Source organism: Pygocentrus nattereri, chromosome 1 (assembly GCF_015220715.1).
Source record: "Pygocentrus nattereri isolate fPygNat1 chromosome 1, fPygNat1.pri, whole genome shotgun sequence".
Classification (NCBI taxonomy): Eukaryota; Metazoa; Chordata; class Actinopteri; order Characiformes; family Serrasalmidae; genus Pygocentrus; species Pygocentrus nattereri.
In genome coordinates this window covers 30,833,518-30,849,839 of record NC_051211.1, presented here as the reverse complement: position 1 = coordinate 30,849,839, position 16,322 = coordinate 30,833,518, and the positions used below count along the sequence as shown (strand labels likewise).

The window sequence follows — 16,322 nt, the reverse complement described above, 5'->3', positions numbered from 1 at the left end:
GCAGTCATAGGTGTAAACATCATGTAGTTTACGACTTCGAGTGCAGCTCAGCGAATCGGATTTTAGGACAAACTATCCTTTTAATAATGGCCCTTTAAGCATCTGTAAAACACCTACACTGGACCATCCAAATAGTGATTTAGCCTTTTAATTCTGTTTCTTGCTTTTGCTTACTCCGTTCTTCTTAAAAAAAAACAAGTGAAATGGTCCGATAAGCTTTTACATGCAGCTGTTACATTTCTTTTGTGAAAAGGATAAACATAATTTTTTATATTTATTCATTCATTTAATTTTTTATTTTTTCCACACCTCTTGAGAGCTCGTCCATTAGCGATACAAAATACTCTGTGAGCGAGTTATGGATTGACAATGCCATTTCCACAGCATGATTTTCTGTGCACATGAATAGATGTTTTTCAGCTGATGTTTTTCTGTGTAGGCAGGTACATTAGTTAGCATTAATGCTGTTGCATTGTTGGTATGAGGTTAGGTGGCACGTTTAAAGGGTCCATGTCCTACATTTTTCTTGTATTTTTTCCCCCTGAGATCCACTTATGTTTGTGTGGTTATTATGTACCAAAAACAGGCAGAATTCATTTTTACATGAACATTTTTTAACCTCTCTTTGTCCCTATGAATAAAACAGGCTGTTCTTGTTACTTCAACTGCCTTCAACAGTGATATATGTAAATAACTTGTCTGGCTGACTCTTTCACAAGTGATTTGAGGCACATCATGGTCTTGTTTAGAAGTAAATGAGGAAACTCTATGAGGTATATAATGTCAGTGTTGTGGATATTAATCAATGTGTGTGAATGGTCAGCTCAGGTGTACTTTTTTGTTGCGTCATTGAAGTAACATTAGTATGGTGGCTAATACTAACATTTCCAGCCTATCTTGGATTAGTTGCAACAACAGTATAGTGTTTTAAACTGTGAACTTTTCTATGTAGCAACTGTAAACAAAGATTGCTACAGATTTTTACATGTTTGATTTGATCAATTTAGTTAGGGTATTTTGGTTTGATTAGGATTTAGTTGTTAAAATACAAGAATACACAATTGTGACTGGAGGATGCAGAAAGGCCCCACAAAGACAGGAATGTTAACTACTGTGTATGTGTTTGTGTTGTGTGTGTGTGTGTGTGTGTGTTTGCAGTGAGGATGATGCGGGAAACAGGCATCGTCAGGGTTATAGTCGCCATGGCAGAGAGAGCACATCACCTACTAGACTGGAGAGGAGGATCGAGGAACTAGAGAAGGTATGGTGGTGTGTGTGTGTGTGTGTGTGTGTGAAAGACTGTGTATGTGTTAGAATCCTGTTTTATCTCACTCATCATCAGTTCTGTTGTGCACTTTGAATCTGGTCTGTAAAATTGAATTAAATTGTATTTAATATACAGTAAGAACATTGTGAACAGTTGTGTAAAAGTTTAGAGTATTAGACTTTTTTTTACAGAGTTTATAGGACCATCTTATAGGAGTTTATGGATCGTCTTTTTACATGTGTATTTACCTATATGTTATATGTATGAGGAATATTACTACTACATATAAATATTGACATACATAATACACGTAAAATGTAAGGGCCATATTACACACACACACACACACTCATAGGAAATATTGTTATTACATACAGTACTATAATACTTATGATATGGGACATATTCTAATATAACCTCATATCCTGTCAAGGTATAGCTTGTACGTGTATTTATGTGGGCATGTATCCAGAGAAGCAGCTTTCTCCTTTTGTTCTGTAACATATGAAATTCTCAAGGCCAAAAGGACGGTACACTTATCTTCACTAAAATCAATCCTACACACACACATACTGTGAAACATTCTCCTATCTAAAGCTATGGAAAATGTAGCCTTTGCAGGTCTTTTGGGAGGCTGAGAGAGGGTTGAATGTCAGGACTCAGTGCAGCTTGGATTTTGTGGGGTTTTTTTCTGGCTGAAAACCTGCTTCTTTTGTACTTGAAGGTTTACTATGAAGCAGTAGACTAAAAATCAAATGTGCAAATTATGTATATATGAACACTCCCCTTTATCTCTAGTGTAATTTATGAACCAAGACATGTTTGGTATCTAAAGTTGGTATCTGAAGTTTACATCTTTAGTTTGCACCGCATGTAACTAATGTGGTAAACAAGTAATGGAAGCTTATTAACTTCCTGCATGCCTACATCATCACTCACTCACAAACTGCCTGTAATCGTTAAAAAACCTTAAATAGACTTTCTGAGAGCTATCTGTAAAAGAAATGGCAATGAAAACCAAGTAATATGCTGCCTACCTCTTATTATCCAGGTTTATTTTGTCCATCTGAATTTACATGCCCAAATTGTAAGGCAAATTATTCAGTAACTGCATGAAATTTATTTTTTTTTGTAAAACCTCCCATCAAATTGAAACAGAAAATGTGTTTTATGATCATACATATATAGCAATATGCTTACATTTTCCTGCTTAAAGCCAAAAAGCTTAGATGCTCTTTATATTTTTTTTTTTATAAAAATAGTTTCTACAGAGTAAATTGCTGAAGAGAGGGATCCAGTTTATAGCTCAGATTTGTGGAAAATGGGTCGACTTTCAGTAGAAAAAATTGTGAGTTCAGCTTCTTTTATTATAAAGGTTTAACATTACATTACCCATCTATTTGACTGGAAAGAGGACAGTTTCTTATATGACACCCACCTTTTGAATGTAGCTTATGAAATATGAAAGTTATGAAGAATATGTGTGTGGAACCACTGGTGGTCCCAAGGAGTTAAAAAGGTTCACTTGTGCGAGCTGACATATTGAAGCTTAATTTTTATCTGTAGGTATTTGTATGTATATAAAAAACAGTATGTCATATTTATGGTGATGTTGGTTCTGACTCTGCATGACACTGTTATCTGTAAAATAGGCAAAAGTACTTCACATGGCTAAGAAAAGTATAGCCATGTTTTGCTTAAATAAACCAGCAGAGCTCATTAACACTCTTCCACACACAGCTGTTTAGTAGTTCAGTCCCACTCTATTTTGGACAGTTCCCTCTAGATGATCTTTAGATCTTATAACAGACAAAAGTACCAACAAGATTCAGACTTCATGATGCTTAGCTGTGTAAAAGTGCTTTAGTCCTTGTTTAACTTTATTAATGATTAATTAGCTGTAGTGAGTGGCTAATGGATAACTACAAGCTTCTGTTACCTCTGTTAGCTACATTAGCCTTGCAGCTCCTATTATGGGTATAAAGAATATACCACAAACATATATTACAGTCACATGCAAAAATTTGGGCACCCTTTACATGTTGAAGTCAATAGGTGGCATGATGGGTTCTTTAAATGTAGCCTGTGTAAAAGTTATGGCACGTGTTTTTTAAATTCAGCAAATAAATAGAAATTGTTATTTTCACTGAGAAACTTTTACATGCGACTGTGTAAAAAAAAAAAAAAAAATCTCCCTCTTTCTCATTCTCTCTCCTGACCTTTCTCTCAGAGATATCTCTGCTCACTCCTCTTATGAAACGCCAAAACTCCCACCTTCACTATTCACTGTCAAATGCCAGTGAATTTCACTTTCAGCATTGCCCATGTCCTTTATGTCCAGATTTAGTAAGGCTTTAAAACTGCACTTCTTAGATTCTGAACAATGCCTGGCTTTACACTTCACATTCTAGCATATTTCACCAACATTGCTAATAACTGCTCTCACTTTATTGCCTTCTGTTATATTATGCAATTATAATTCAAGCGTAAAAGTTCAGCTCGGTGCTGTTTTACATTACAGAGACGAATGCTGTGACTTACAATTCAGTTCAGAAGCCCCTGGCCACAGAAAACGCTCATGCTTTACACTTTCTCAGGGTTTCGGCAGAAGAGGACTCATGCATTATGATAAAGGAAACAGGGCTCAGTTGGCAGTGCAGTCTTTTATTCACCCAGCATAAAGCTCATAAATAATAATGTTTTACTCAGAATAGGACACGATTTGCAAGTAATTCTGTACTTTAACACTGTGACACAGCTGAACTTGAGGTGAATAAGTTGTTTAGCAATAATTAAAAAAAAAAACAATATTACTACTACTACTAACAACAACAGCAACTTGTACAAATTTATGTTGATGTCTTGCATATAACAAAGTATGTGCAGGGGTGTTACAGCTAAGTTCTAAATATGTGTAATGTAGTATTACTGTTACTTTAACTTTTAAACTGAAGATTTATGTTTGTAAGTAAAAACAACAGAAATCACCAGTGTGCATCATGCATATGATTGTGAGTGATAATGAACCACTGTTATAGAATAAACCTTTATAAAGATGAACATTATAAAGTTTAAATACCCTCAGTTACATAAAATATTGTTGATAATAATAATAATAATATGCAGTAGGCATGTGTACTTATGTACATATTGGTGATTAATTTGAATACTAAATTTATACAGTTAAAGTTTGACTATTATAAATATTTACAATTAATGCACATATTGAAGACTTTTAAAGTTATAAACATTATACATTATCTACACGTTTAAGGATGCTAGCAGTATAGGTCACTTTGGATTGATAAATTTCAATTTTATTATTAAACTGTAAAGTAGCATAATCTTACAGTATATACATTAGACACATAACCACACATATTACCATACTGCACAGATACATAATGTGTAATAAGAACATTGATAGTAATAGTAATGATGTGTTATTGTTCCTTACACATAGTCAAAATTGCTTTACTCATAGTTGTAATTTTTAGAATTTAAGTTTTGTAAACTGTGTGTGTGTGTGTGTGTGTCTGTGTGTCTGTGTGTGTGTGTGTGTGTGTGTGTGTGTGTGTGTGTGTGTGTGTAGGAGCTGGCTCTGGAGAGACAGGAGAACAACCGGCTGTTGAAATCTCACCAGGACAAGGACGAACTGATCGTTAAACTGAAGGAGGAAATCGATCTGTTAAACCGGGTAAGGAACACACCCCAGTCTGCCAGCAGGGGGTGACAGTGAGACTGATCAGTAATTGGTGATGGTGATGATGAGAATAACTCTAATAATTATAATATTATAATAGTAATAATAACCTTTCATATATTCAAATGCAGATCAGAATGTTTTACTAAGAAAAATCGAGCAAATTTTAAAGTAAAGCAATTTGACTTACTGCATAACTTTGATGCATAATGTACAACATTGACCAAAAGTCAAAACATCAGCATTCTGCATTTAAAATAATTAACCTTCTATTTATATCCTCCCTGGCCGCTTTATCGGAAATCCCTCTCTTGTAGCCCCATCTCGCTGGTGTCCAGTTGGAGTTAATGTTGTTTGTGTTAGCCGCCCCCTATCCCTTCATCAGTGATCAGTTTCTGACCAGAGAGCTGCTGATGGATGGATGTTTATGGTCAACTCTGACAGATGTAAAAAACCCTAACACTGCTGTGTCTGATAAACTCATACCAGCATCATACCAGTGTCACTGCTGTACTGAGAATTATCCAAAATATCTTGACAGTACTGCCTGTAAGTGCACATCTATGTAGTGGAAGTATAAATTATGGGTTCCTAAAAAGTGGACGCTGAGATGACGCACAAGGTAGGAGTTTGGCCAGCTTGCAGTTTTAGGGGTTGATGAAATTTCTATGTATTACTCCGTCTCTCAGATGAAAAAATCTATCCTCTCCATGTTCAACAACATTCCACTTTACCCTTCTCACTGTTCAGAAACAGATGTGAAACAGTGACCAAATTGCGACCCCAATATCTCCCTGCAATCAGCTGCGTATTGTAAAGCTCTTCTGCAGCTTAATGGGCGATTACAATTATCCTCCTCTTTTCACCAAGTCACCCTCACAGATCCAGCTGTGCGATTCCCCACCGCTCAGCTTTCCGCACGCTGTGGCTCAGTTGGACCTGATTGGTGTTTGATCAACATTTTAAACTGATTGTAAGCTGCGGAGATTAATGCTCAGAGCTGAAATAGCAAAAAAATTGAATTTCTTCCTGAACAGAGTTTTCTGTAAAGCTGCAAGTCTAACCCTGTAGCTAACAAGTAACAGTAGTAATACAAAGAGTCTGCGTCACTTGATTTTCACTGCACCTGTGCAGAGAATGTTACTTTTTACCAGCACCACCCAGGCTGTACGGCATACATTTAAGCATTTTATGGCAGTTTAAAATTGTAGTTGAGCCATAAAAAATGACCATGTTCATCAGTCGTATTTAGGGGTGCATTGTGCACTCTTCCCTGCTTGGTTGGAAAGCTATTGTACATGTTTATCAGTGAAAGCACAAAGCTTTAAAGGTGTGATTATCTACCTGAGCGGTTCTGTTTTGTGTAAGATAGCATTCTATGCCTCTATGGGCGCTACAATAACAAAAGTGTGAAGAAAGCTGGGCAAATTTTAGGCTCATTCTCAAATGGCTTCATTCTCTGTATGTAGTGCGCACTACAGAGGTCATTATATAATAGCTTCTACACACAAATAGTGTCTAAATAAAATTTATTCATATTCAGTCAAAGCTACTCATCAGTTAGTGCTCTATTCAGGTGTAGAAGCCATAGTTTCATTACCTATGCAGCACATTACATAAGGATAAGGAGCCTTTGGAGATTCAGCCACAGACAATCTCTCAGACTAAACCAAAACGATGATGTTGATGCTTTTAACCTGAATTTTTTCACCCATAGAAAGAAACTTAATTTTAGCTAGTATTAAACCAGGAAGGAAAATAAGACAGCAAATGTTTTCAGCATTAAATACTCCAAGCTAATCCGCTTATATGAAGTCATAAAAAACATAGGAATGCAGGGTAGAGCGATTGGGCAGTACATTTTGTTCTGATTCTTTTCATCTGCCCTCAGTTGGTACGTGGAAATACGCTACTATACTGGGAACGCGTGCTTATGGAGGCCACCAGTCTAATTATGTCAGTTCAGTGCACAGTAGCATGTAACATGTTAATATTCATGATAAACATCATATTTCAACTGTTTAACGACTTTGTAATTTAAAGGATCCAGTGATATTCAAGAGAAGAATGTTCACAGGACAAAACGTATCATGTACTGAACATTTTTTCTACCGCAGGGTGCGATAGAGGCGATTTCTCGAAAACCTAATTCATGAAATTGAGCTAAGTTCCTAATATGGGCATAAGAGTATGACGCCAACTACAAAATGACGACACCGCTACAGTGGTCTATGGTGCACGTGACTTCAAATAAGGCAGACGACGCAGATCGTGTACCGACAGGGAGCGTGCCCATTAGCCTTGTACTAACCACATGCCTAAATCACCTCGCTTGTCTGAAACTGTGTGGAGTTCCAAGGTTAAGATTAAAACCAAGCAATTCAAAGCAGTTTGAAGCCATTGTTAAAATTATTTATTTGTTTGTTTGGTGCATTAGCACATAATATATAATACGGTTTTAATAAAAATTGATCAAAAACATGGTCTTCATATTGAAACCCAGGCAGGTTAGAATAAAAGGTAGAAAGACAGTTTTTAATCTCTGATGAAAAGGTTCTTAATATTCACAGAAAAAAATTATGTTCAGTGTTTTCACTCTGTGAATGACAAGCGCTGCAAGGCATGTTTTCAAACAGTGTTTTTAGGACAGTTTTTTGCTTAAAAGTTTATTGTAAGGTGGAAAGTTGTGCTTCAAATCGTTTGATATTCTGTAAATGTAAAGCTTGCTGATAAATCTAGATAGCTTTATTGGGATTTTCACATCACACCGCTCTGTATGACTTTGTTTATATCTTGACCATTTAATTATGGACAGTTTTTTTTAATCCCAGATAGCCTTGCTTATGTGGTTTCTAGCACTCTTACATTGTCCATAAACATGGGTAGCAACATCATAAACTGAAGTGTTTCTGTCATTTTGACCATGTTTATAAAGAACAGTATATTATTTAGAAATAACAGTAGCAAATCTATTAACGATTATTTAACCAACTATTTGTTGTATGTGTTATGCTGGTACGAGTGGATCAGACACAGCAGTGCTGCTGGAGTATTTAAACACTGTGTCCACTCACTGTCCACTCTATTAGACACCCCTACCTTGTCAGTCCACCTTGTAGATGTAAAGTCAGTGACAATAGCTCATCTACTGCTGCACAGTTTGTGTCGGTCATCCTCTAGTCCTTCATCAGTGGTCACAGGACGCTGTGTGCTGGATGTTTTTGGTTGGTGACACTGAGGTCTTTAACAACTCCAGCAGCACTGCTGTGTCTGATCCACTCAGACCAGCGCAACACACATTAACCGTGTTGGTGTTACTGAAGTGCTGAGAATGATCCACCACCCAAATAGTACCTGCTATGTGAGGGTCCATGGTGGTCCTGACCACTGAAGAACAGGGTAAAAGGGGGCTAACAAAGTATCAGAGAAACAGATGGACTACAGTCTGTAACTGTAGAACTACAAAGTGCAGCTATACAGTAAGTGGAGCTGATAAAATGGACAATGAGCGTAGAAACAAGAGGGCGGTCATAATGTTATGCCTGATTGGTGTATAAGCTTCTGTTTACTTGTTTGCTACATTAGCCTAAAGCAGTAGACTTTAGACACCAAACTTAGCTGATCGCCTGTATTTGGGGTAAAAGGGGAGGGGAGTGTTATTAAATCAGAATTTTTATTAAACTGTTCTTTTGACAGCTGTGTTAAATTGTCTTTGATGTAGCAAATCATGTTCTATTTTAAATAATATCTCCTGAACCGCTTCAAGTCATTATGTTGAATTCACATTTTTCTCTCCAGCTTACGCCTCTTAACATGTTTGAGACATTCAGGCAGGATGAGTTAGCCTCCTGGCAACAGTAGCGCCTCCAGAAACGCTCGACTTCTGTCTGCTGCAATCCTGCCAAGAATGAGATTTGTATTTTTTTTTCCCCCTCACAAAGATCAGCAAGGTCTTTCTGTCTGTCCCAGAGCTCTGGCACTTGCTCTGATTCACTGTCCCACACAGCCAGAACTGTCTTTCCCTGCTGCACTCTGATCCAGGGTCAGCGCTAGCTAGCAAAACACGCCTCAACTCTCAGCCTTTCAGCAGCGAGTGGGTCTAACCCGCTCATGTCAGAAATAACTCCGTCTGAAGCTGCAGTCCAAATCAAACAGCGCTTCAGAGTATGCTGCCAAAAGATACACGCTGTGCTGCTGCACATTTCAAGCCCAGAAAAGCATCCAAAACTACTGCAAATATTTGAAGAAATAAATAAAATAAAATATGAGGTGGTTCCCTGCATATCACTAAAGGGACCATGTCATGGGAAATCAAATTCTCTTCGCTTATTTATGAGTATGTGATACAGTATGTAAACACTGTTGTAGTTACAAAATACACCATTCCATACAATCCATATATGGAAACTCAGCTAAATTCAAAACCCAGCATATTTGCATATTTCCACACATTCATCCTATAGCACTTTCAGATTGAAGTCCAGCTGCTTTTTGAACCAGGCTCCATACAGGGCACATTCAGAGCAGAGCATTTACATATAAAAACACAGTAAAGCTGGACATGCACTACACAACTTTAAGTCCAGAAGACAAGAGCATCACACTTCACATCAGTATTTCATAGAATTTCTTGACTTTTTGTCACAAGTATCTAACTAAATCATGTAGTGTTCATTCCTACAGTACGGCTAACTAGCACTATATTAGTGTAATATTTCTGTCAGTGACTGGACAGAAAAAAGAAATACAGAAGAAAACACTGCAGCACAAAAAGACAACATATATTCTAAGTAACACTTTGACTTGATTCTGCACTAGTGCCTCTATGTTTAAACTTATTTGTGAAATAATTTAGAAGCCTTAGATGGTAGTAGATGAGTGTGGGACTGAAGGAACAACATCTTAGAACCGCTGCTGTACACTGAATATTTCAGGAGATTCAAGGCAAAACACAAAACTAAGCACGGTCACTAAGTGGATGAATCAGTAAAATCCAAAGAATGTTCTTGCGCTTTCTGGGCCCCACAAATCTGCCAAAATATGGAGTGTTTTTAAATTATCTGGAAGATTTAGCTGCTCTCACATGAAAAAAAAATCCCAAGCAATTCCACTGGCAATGTTGTTATCAGAAATAAAAATATTTCCAGACGCTTACTCAGTCAAACAACAAGTAACAGTAAAAGATTAGCAATACATCATACATTGTACATGGCAAATAAGAGGATAGTAAAAGGAAGCATTGAAAAGTAATGAAAGTTCTCAGTTATTTTTGGGAAATGTTCAAGGTCCATATCATACTTTTTTTGTTATTTTTCATTGCTGTTTTTTTATTTTATTTTATTATTTTTTTTACACAACTTTTTTACTATATCTTTGTCCCTTAGAATTAAACAGGATGTTTTGTTATTATGGCTTTCTGACTTCAGCATGAGTGGGTGGGGCAAAATTATTGCAGGCTCAATAGTACTTGTGGGCAGTATGACCAAATATTTGTCACAGTTTGATTAAAATGTATTACAATTTTACTATATATCACAAGTTTAGATGCTTAAGTGAACCCATTTAAGATTAACAGTGGCTACTTATTCTGTGATTTGGCTTCACTTTTTAATAAAAAACATTTTAACAATATAGGTAAAGCCAGTATTGCTTTCTGGCAAGAATGGTACTAAATGTTAAGTCACGTCTGAATTTGGCATTTTGGAATTTTCCATTCCACCTTAAAGGCAGCAGCAGTTACACATGTACCTATTCAGATGCTTGAATGTAACTGCTGCACCATTTAAGGTGGAACAAGAAAATTCAAGTAAGAGGTCAACTTCAGCTTTATTAATTTCTCAAGTCATTTACCTCATACATGCATCCCATACCATCTCGTACCTCCGATTGTCAAATGCTGTCAGAAATAGGAAAATATTATAGATATTCCTGCTTCAGTATGAGCTACAACATGGTATTTCCCGGCAAGGAGGGGAAACTGGGACAGTATCCAATGCAGCTGACCAAGTCCGGCGGCTCATCAGCCAGGCTTCATCTGTGTCCATGTTAGAGGAAGACTTACTCTAAAAAACCGCAGTTTCTTTGTATCTGCTGCCTTGAAAACAACATGGACTTCAAACAGACTCAACAGCAGGAGGTGATTTGAAGCATCCTTGGCACAGCCACCCAGCTAATGAGGCTTACATTAGTGTGGTTTGGACTATTTGTATGCCACATTATCTGCAGGTATTTGTGGTATACTAGTATCACAAAGCTTGAAATTTCAACCAGTATATCCTGTATACCACCCACTACTACTAACAGGCCAGAATGTTGAATATGTTGCTCTTTTTGACATCACAACCATGATTTAATTCAAAATTATGTGTTTTTGCAGAAAATAAAACAGGAGAATAAACTAATTTCTCTATACTTATACATATGTATATTGTTTTTTTTTTTTTTACCTCCACTTTGGATCAGTGCAGTTGGCAGTGTTGGTCCAAAGGAGGACACAGTTGCTAATTTGGTGACTTACCAACTGTAGCAGTCAGGCTGTGATTTCAAGTGGGAATGAATGGTGTTTTCCATTAATCACCGTGCTGAGGCGTGCCCTCTCTTGTCCGCTCTCGTTTTAAACTCGTGTCCGACTCCCGCGTAATCTCCCCCACTCAAGACTCTGCGACAGGCTGCTAATCCAGCCGATTGGCTGCATCCGTTGTTGATGGAGGAAAGTGAAAATGAGAGTTGTCACTTTCACGGCTGTGCTTTGATGAGGCAGTAGGACGGCTCATTTGCAGCTAATCAAAGCTGCTGATGTTTAATTTGTTATGATCAAGCATGCTCGGCTGAAGGGCAGAGCCATTGTCTCCAAAACAGCTCACATGAACTGGAGAGACTTTGAACAGTGCGCTACTGTAATTAAATGATCACTTTCTGGTTTTATATTGGAATTAAACTGGGGAATATTCACTTGCTGGCCACTTTAAACTCCACTTACCCTAATGCTTCACTGTGCAGGTGTACAATTTCCGATCTATTGCTGCACAATTTATCACCCCTTCCACCCCCTCATTCTTTTTGGATCAGTTTTTGACCACCAGACTGCTGCTGACCAGGTGTTATTTGGGTTGTGGATCATTCTCAACTAAGAATGGCTGTGTGGTCAGAAACTGACTGTTGATGAAGGGCTATACCGGTGGCCATCAACCCCTTCTCCTAGAGTTCTACTTTCCTGCAGTTTTTAGTACCAGTTTGCATCTAACATTCTGCCCTCTCCTTACCTGACAGTCAGAGGCTTCTGAAGTTAACTATCTCGAGCAGGTTTGTCAAGTTGTTGTTAAAACTAGACTCTGCAGGAGAGGAGATCTAGAGGACCAGGGTTGGTAACCACACCACGGGATAGAGGATGGCCAACAGAAACAAATCAAATCAAATCAAATTTATTTGTATAGCGCTTTTTACAACGGATGTTGTCACAAAGCAGCTTTACAGGATTTCAGAAAAGACAAAGTTTCCACAGGACTGAAAGAATGTACAGAATGTTCAGAAACCCCCCAGTGGGCAAGCCAGGGGCAACAGTGGCAAGGAAAAACTCCCTCAGAACTGAGGAAGAAACCTTGGGAGGAACCAGGCTCACCAGGGGGGACCCATCCTCCTCTGGTCAAACTACCTACAAGTGATTATACTACTAATATTAACAGCAGTAATATTGATATTAGGAATATCTAGGAGTCTATGAGAACATCAGGGTAGGGTATAGAAACAGTCTATAGTTGTACACCAGGGGTACAAAGGTACTATAAATACTTGACATTCTGTAAAATACATATTCATCAACTCAGATCTCAGAGTAAGTAATAAGTAGTTTCCTACATTATAGCAGAGACACTGGAATTGTAGTGGGCAGTGCATGTGAACGGTGCAAACCTAAATTTTCCAAGAAAAACAAAATCCTGTGTATGCACAGAATGTTACTATTTTTTCTTTTTAGTAGTTTAATAACAACCATAAATTATATCATTAATGGAATGAAGTGTGTAGTGTTCTGTTCAAAAGACAAAATAAGATATGAAATATTTATATAATAGATAAAAATGAAATATGGAGTGGAGTTGGCAGGGAGGTGGCATCATGATGCTGGCTGAACATTGTAACGTCATCAATGACGATGGACGACGGCATTGCCCATCAGCCGAGCCCTAATAGCGCCAACATACTTGGTGCTGTATAAAAACCTTTTATACATCATAGAGAAGAGCCATTTAACCATGGCAAGAACCTCTTACAGATTTGCGTTCTCAGAGTGTTTATAGGTCTACCCATAAGCTTTGCCTTTACAAAAGAACCCTAAAGAACTCTCAACAAGCCACATTTGTAAAGGTGTTGAACCACTTTCACATCCCTAAAGAACCTTCCGGTAAATAGCTCCTTAAAGAACCATGTTTTATACATGTTCAAAGAACCTCAATCTAAAAGTTCTATACCAGTTCAAGTATTTTTCCTAGAACCAGTCATCACAGCAAAAAGAATCATTAGGAACCTTTATTTTTCAAGGCCCATATCTCCCTCTGTGTGTGTTCTGCAGGATCTGGATGATATTGAAGATGAAAATGAGCAGCTGAAGCAGGAGAATAAAACCTTGCTGAAAGTCGTGGGCCAGCTGACAAGGTAGAACAGGAATGGGAAGTGACATCTACCCTCCAAAATCCCACGAAGAACATGGGCTTCTTTCTGCTTTGGCCTGTTCCGTCTGTCCGTTTTTCTGTCCATGATGATGATGTTGCTTTTTCTGGAAGAGGAACGCTGTGTGTTGGTGTAGGGGAAAAAAAGCATATGATCTCTAAAGATGCTTGGAGATGACACACCTTCAGTATCTCAAAGTCATGATGTTCTATTTAATGTAAATGTGTGTGTACATACAGCATTCCAATTGTTTTGAGGAACTTCAAAGAAAAAAAAAATCACTACGTAAATTGAATGTACCATCTCTCTTCCCCATTGTTTTTCTACTTGAGCTGAAAAGGGCCCTGATATTCAAACTAATAATCTCTACAACCAGCATGAATGAATGTGTACTTCTATGTATGTATTTGATGTTCTGGTGAGACTGAGAGTGTCTTTGGGTCAAACAACAAAAAGAAAAAAATTGAAAGAGTCATCATGACCAAAATCAAAAGGAAAAAGTTCTTCTTTTGGCCAAAGTTGTTACAATACCGTGCACATTTCCGCAATGTCCCTGAAACACATACTACCATTTCCAAAGGCCTGGTGCTCTCGGATGAGAAATGTCAGTGCCGGCTCTCCTCTCTCCTGCTACATAGTACATAAAAGGAATATTCTGGTTGAAAAGAAGATTTACAGTTTTCATCCTTACCTCAAATATAGTGAATTAGACAAGAAACATTTATGTCTGAAGTTTGCTGGTTTTCATGGCTTGCCGTTTTTAAGCTTACACCAAAAATATGAGAAAAGTGTGCTTTTGGGACCGAACGCAGGTTTTCATACAGCATTCATTCAAAGTTTTTTTCCCCCATAATTAATAAATGGCAGAATATTGAGAACATTCAACTCTTAACTGCTGCAAATGAAGTTACAAAGGACATCTCTGTTACATAGAGAGTAACAGAGTAGCAACCACCTGGGATAACATAGCAACAGCCTAGCAAAACCTTAGCAATTACCTGGGATACCATAGCCAAGGCCTAGAAACACCTTAGCACCCGTCTAGAAAAACACCAATTACCTGGCAACCATCATAGCAGTGGCTTAGCAGCACCTTAGCAACTACCTGGGATGCCATTGCAATGCTTGGCAACCAGTTGGGATACTGTTGTAATGGCCTAGCAAACCTTAGACACCACATCTGATTCCATAGCAATGGCCTAGAGACATCTTAGGAACCACCTGGGATTTCTTTGCAACAGCTTTGTCGAACCAATTTAAAATGAACTTTCCCCTTTTAGGTTACTTTTGCACTATAACTACAAGGCTAATGTAGCTAACAAGTTTAGCAGTTAGCGTCATGCTAAATTATTATGCACCTAGGTCAGGTTGTTACATAATCTCAAATTGACTTGCTTATCTGGTTTCTGACAGTACATCATACAATTAAAACTACCAGTTAAAGAAGCCGATTAGTGTCATACGAGCTGTTGTGTTTTCTCAGTGTCTATAAATAACAGTGTAGTGTCAGAAACAACAGAAGCAGCTCTGTTTGACATTAATTAACAGCTCTACACAGTCTGATTAGGCTTGCAGTTAGCACAATGTTAATATAGCTTGCTTTACTTATTTGCTACATTAGCCTTGTGGCTCCAGTGCTAAAACTAAAGAAGCAAACTTCAGACACCAAACGTCTTGGTTGACCAGCTACATTTGGAGAAAGGTGGAAACTGACATTTTTTGCTAACCTATTCCTTTACATTCCTAATTTTTGTCAGATCTATTCACCAGCCGTGCGCCTTACACACTTCCAGAACATTCATAGAGGTTTTTCCACTTTCTAAGACTTATCTTGCTGTATGATGTATGTAATATCATGATTCCTATGTGAGACGCATCATTTGAATGTTTACAAGTTTGTTTTTATTGGCGAGTATCATTAGATGTAGCTATTCTTGATATACATTTAGGAGATTTCTAGGCTGTAGACTCCTGCGGTGCATTTTAAATAACCAAATCAACTGATGGAAGAGGCGTTATAGACGGCCGGAGAGCTGAGACTGTGTTGCTTTTGAGCAGTGCATTGTTCTGCTGTTAGCTTCTTTGCTCCCCATTGCTGGGTTTTATATCCACATAAATGCAACAATGCTAGCAAAGCTCAGCAGATGCTGTGGAAAAGCCTGATAGAATGTTTTATTGGGAGCGCAATCTACATCTCTCGCTCTTTCTGTGTCTCTCTCTTCCTCTCTCATTCCTTTGCATAATGCATGTACAGAAGATGAAGTCATTTAATAAAAGTTTGATTATCTCTATCACTGTGCGTATTTGTTTATTGATTGTGAGTCAGATGTGGGTATATGGAGAATTTTTTTTGTGGCAGAATGAAAAAGAAATGAGAAAATGTTAAAGAGCACTGTCCACGTTAGTCATGTCATTATAAAGTGGTCATGGATGTCGAACAGTGTTCATTTAAATACTATTTTCTTCCCATAGGAAATGAATGGTGGGAGGTAGAAAATTCATACTGCCTGCTAGTGATGTCACAAAGGACCTCTCTTACACTGCCCCTCATAGACATTACACAAAATATAAGCAACCACCTGGGATGTCATAACAATAGCCTAGTAACAGCTTGGCATCCAGCTGGGATAGCAACGGCCAAGCAACACGTTAACAACCTGGTGGATACCGCTGCAACAGCCTAGCACC

At 37.9% G+C, this 16,322-nt stretch overlaps 1 protein-coding gene across 1 annotated transcript in view; it reads left to right on the top strand.

Moving 5' to 3' along the window:
* Nucleotides 1-15,925, top strand: part of pawr (PRKC, apoptosis, WT1, regulator) — a 107,833-nt gene extending 91,908 nt beyond the window's left edge. The window contains exons 5-7 of the mRNA XM_037539710.1: nucleotides 1,159-1,261; nucleotides 4,860-4,964; nucleotides 13,537-15,925. Coding sequence (XP_037395607.1) covers nucleotides 1,159-1,261; nucleotides 4,860-4,964; nucleotides 13,537-13,623 — 295 coding nt within the window. The 3' untranslated portion in view covers nucleotides 13,624-15,925. The remainder of the gene's footprint in view (nucleotides 1-1,158; nucleotides 1,262-4,859; nucleotides 4,965-13,536) is intronic.
* The last annotated feature ends 397 nt before the right edge of the window (nucleotides 15,926-16,322 follow it).